Genomic DNA, 3,489 nt, shown 5'->3' on the forward strand with positions numbered 1-3,489 from the left:
GGTCAGTTCGTTACTCTGGTGTTTGTAACACTAAGGTTCTACTGTTGATGCTGTTTAACATCCTCCTTGGCAGCTAATGGACTGGGCAGTATTTCATCACTTCATGTGATATGAGTACCTCATACTGCTTCTTTCCAAATGCAGAACAAAACTATTTCTTCAACACATCCATGTTTTCTGATTTGAGAGCCAAAGAAGTTTCCTTTCTCCCTCTAGTAATTGCCCTAAACCTTTTCTAGGATTTCTTTCCTTCTTAATATACTTAATAACCTCCTTTTTGTTATCCTTAGTCCCTCCAAGCATGGAGTTTTCCATTTTAACATCCCTTTAACATCCCTTATCAATTTTCATAACTTCCAATTTGTATAGATTGCTTTTACCCACATAATTCCTGCCTTAACTTTGCCACTGAATCAGGTTTTTAGCCAAAGTTCTCCACTTCCTTGAGTGTGGAATCGTGACTTTTAAGCTATCCAATAAACTCTTCTTAAAGAACTCCCAAGTATCAGTCCCATATTTATGTCTAATATTTTCCTCCCAATCAGTTTTCTTGGTAATTTTCTTCTGCTTTGGGGAATTAGCCCTTTTGAAGCACTAAGTATCTATAGATATTATGGGTTGTGAACTGTTCTCTGTTTGTCCAATTGAATGTAATCAGTTCTATTCTTTATATTCCTCTCCTCTATTATGTGCCTCCTTCTTTGTGTCTTCTCTAAACTAAACAGTCCCGGACTTATCAGTTTGTCCATATATGGCAGCCCTCCCCATTCTCAGAGCTTGTCTCAGAAATCCTATTTATAATGCTGTATCCTTTATAGAGACTGGATGACCAAAACTGAATACATATCCAGAGCAGGTTATTCTCCATCCCATTTCCTAGGTATCCAAACATTGTCTTTGATTTGGCCACTACTGCAAATGAGTATGTGTTTTGTTGACTTGCTATCATTGACACCCAGGTCTTTTCCCTGAGGTGTGTTCTAGTTGGGACGTTTCTCCCTGGCACATGTCTTGCCAAAGGTTTGGGTTTTTACAATCTCAGATTTTGAGCAACCGGGTGAATGGGGAACTCCCTACAGCATGGACTCTATAGCCTGACTTTCATTGCATTAAGGAACAATGAGGGATAACCAGTATCCACATTCGTGTTTCCTGCTGGTGCCTCTTAAGGTGTCCCACATCACAACATGTAGAATTATTGATGCATGGAGCACAATCAAATATGGAATTGGCATTAGTAGGGCCAGTTGTTAATAAGTAATTTCTCTGAATAATGAAAATGTCATTGTTCAGTGTGTGAAGAGCAACCAATCTGCTTCACCCATGAGAACAGCTTCCAGTAGTGTATGTAGTGTCTCATATTAACATTGTCTCTCCATCCAGGCATTTGTACTGCAACCATCACCCTAGAGCCTGGGCACATACAGGAAGTCAGTGGAAAGTACGGTACATGCAGGAGACACCGTTCTGCCTTAGAGTTGGACACCTTCTCCCCTACTCCATGTCTGATTCCAACAGAACCAACTTCACCAACCCCTCCACCTTCATCCTGCTGGGTATTCCTGGCCTGGAGGCGGCCCATGTCTGGATCTCCATCCCCTTCTGCACCATGTACATCATAGCCATCTTGGGGAACTTCACCATCCTGTTCATTGTGAAGAGGGAGCCGAGCCTCCATGGGCCCATGTACTATTTCCTCTGCATGCTGGCCTTCAGTGACCTGGTCCTGTCTACATCCACCCTGCCCAAAACTCTGAGCATCTTCTGGTTCAATTCCACGGAGATCAATTTCAGTGCCTGCCTCACCCAGATGTATTTCATTCCCTGCTTCTCAGTGATAGAGTCTGGGATCTTTGTGGCCATGGCTTTTGATCGCTATGTGGCCATCTGCGATCCCCTGAGACATTCCACCATCCTGACAAACCCCGTAGTTGCCAAAATTGGCCTGTCCGTGGTGCTGCGTGGTGGCGTGCTTGTACTGCCCTATCCCTTCCTGGCAAGTCGGTGGCCATATTGTAGAACCATAATTATCCCCCACTCATACTGTGAGCAAATGGCCGTGGTGAAGCTGGCCTGTGCTGACATCCGCGTCAGTAGTTACTACGGCCTCTTTGTGGCATTAATGGTGACGGGTTTGGATGTGTTTTTTATCGCCGTGTCCTATATCCAGATCCTCAGAGCCATCTTCAGCCTCCCCACAAAGGATGCCCAGCTCAAGACTTTTCGGACCTGCGGCTCCCACCTCTTTGTCATTTTAGCCTCTTACATCCCAGCTCTCTTCTCCTTCGTCACGCACCGGTTTGGCCACAATGTGGCCATACATTTCCACATTATCATGGCCAACGTGTACTTGCTCGTGCCCCCCATGCTGCACCCCATCATCTATGGGGTGAGAACCAAACAGATCTGGGACAGGCTGCTCCACTTACTTACTTATAAAGGGACCTAACATTTTCTCCTGGTGCTCTGGCTCTCAGACCGAGCTCCGTGCAGAGCTGGCTGGTGACATGGTGCTGGGCCGTCATCCCTGAATCACTTACCGGATAGTCAAAAAGACATTAAACCCTTTCCTGACCTTAGTGTGCTGTGTCAGCATGACAAACTGGGAATAGGTCTATGGACAATTTAGTGGGTTGCCACATCTCTCATTGTTTGTATCTGGACCCCCAAAACCCCACCTCTTGCCCCACCTCTTCTGCCAAGGCTCTGCCCCTGCTTTACATCTTCGCCCCCAAGGCCCCACCCTGTCGCTTGCTCCTTTATTCCCCTCCCCCAGTCACTTGCTGGATCATTTCCAGCTCCCTCCCTCACCCCGGTTACAAGGAAGCCATTTCAGATTTTGGTGGGGGTGGCAACTTCAGCTGTGATTCCAAGGGCTACCTAGGGTCTTGAAATCTCTAGTTTTTTGGCAGATAACTTAGCAATTAGCTGACAGGAGCACTGTATCTAATTCTGATATAAAAGAAAGAAAATAAAATAAATATTAGATCCACTCAGCTCTAATACTAACATGTTCTGACATCTTGTGCCAAGTCACTTAAGGGACACCGGTTAGGATTAACATATTAATGTATATTCTTACTTTGTTACTAATTCTGCGGAGAGAGAGACCTCATGAAGACTCCTGGGTTCTAGCTCAGCTCTGGGAGGGGAGTGCAATCTAGTGCGTTACAGCGCAGAGGGTGGAGATACATCTAGGGTCTCTATAAAAACATCAGAATGGCCATACTGGGTCAGACCAATGGTGCATCTAGCCCAGTATCCGGTCTTCCGACCGTGGCCAATGCCAGGTGCCCCAGACTGAACGAACAGAACAGGTAATCATCAAGGGATTCATCCCCTGACGCCCATTCCCAGCATCTGGAAAACAGAGGTTAGAGACACCATCCCTGCCCATCCTGGATAATAGCTATTGATTGACCTATTCTGCATGAATGTATCTAGTTCTTATTGGAACCATGTTATAGTTATGGCCCTCACAACTTCCCC

At 45.7% G+C, this 3,489-nt stretch overlaps 1 protein-coding gene across 1 annotated transcript; it reads left to right on the forward strand.

Moving 5' to 3' along the window:
* The first annotated feature begins 1,501 nt into the window (after positions 1 to 1,501).
* Positions 1,502 to 2,449, forward strand: LOC117873290 (olfactory receptor 52R1-like). The gene has a single exon (XM_034762503.1). The coding sequence runs from the start codon at positions 1,502 to 1,504 to the stop codon at positions 2,447 to 2,449; it is 948 nt and encodes a 315-aa protein (XP_034618394.1).
* The last annotated feature ends 1,040 nt before the right edge of the window (positions 2,450 to 3,489 follow it).

Source organism: Trachemys scripta, chromosome 1, assembly GCF_013100865.1.
Source record: "Trachemys scripta elegans isolate TJP31775 chromosome 1, CAS_Tse_1.0, whole genome shotgun sequence".
Classification (NCBI taxonomy): Eukaryota; Metazoa; Chordata; order Testudines; family Emydidae; genus Trachemys; species Trachemys scripta.

Coding starts and splice junctions, on each gene's coding strand:
- LOC117873290 (XM_034762503.1), top strand. CDS start 1,502: ATGTCTGATTCCAACAGAACCAACTTCACCAACCCCTCCACCTTCATC.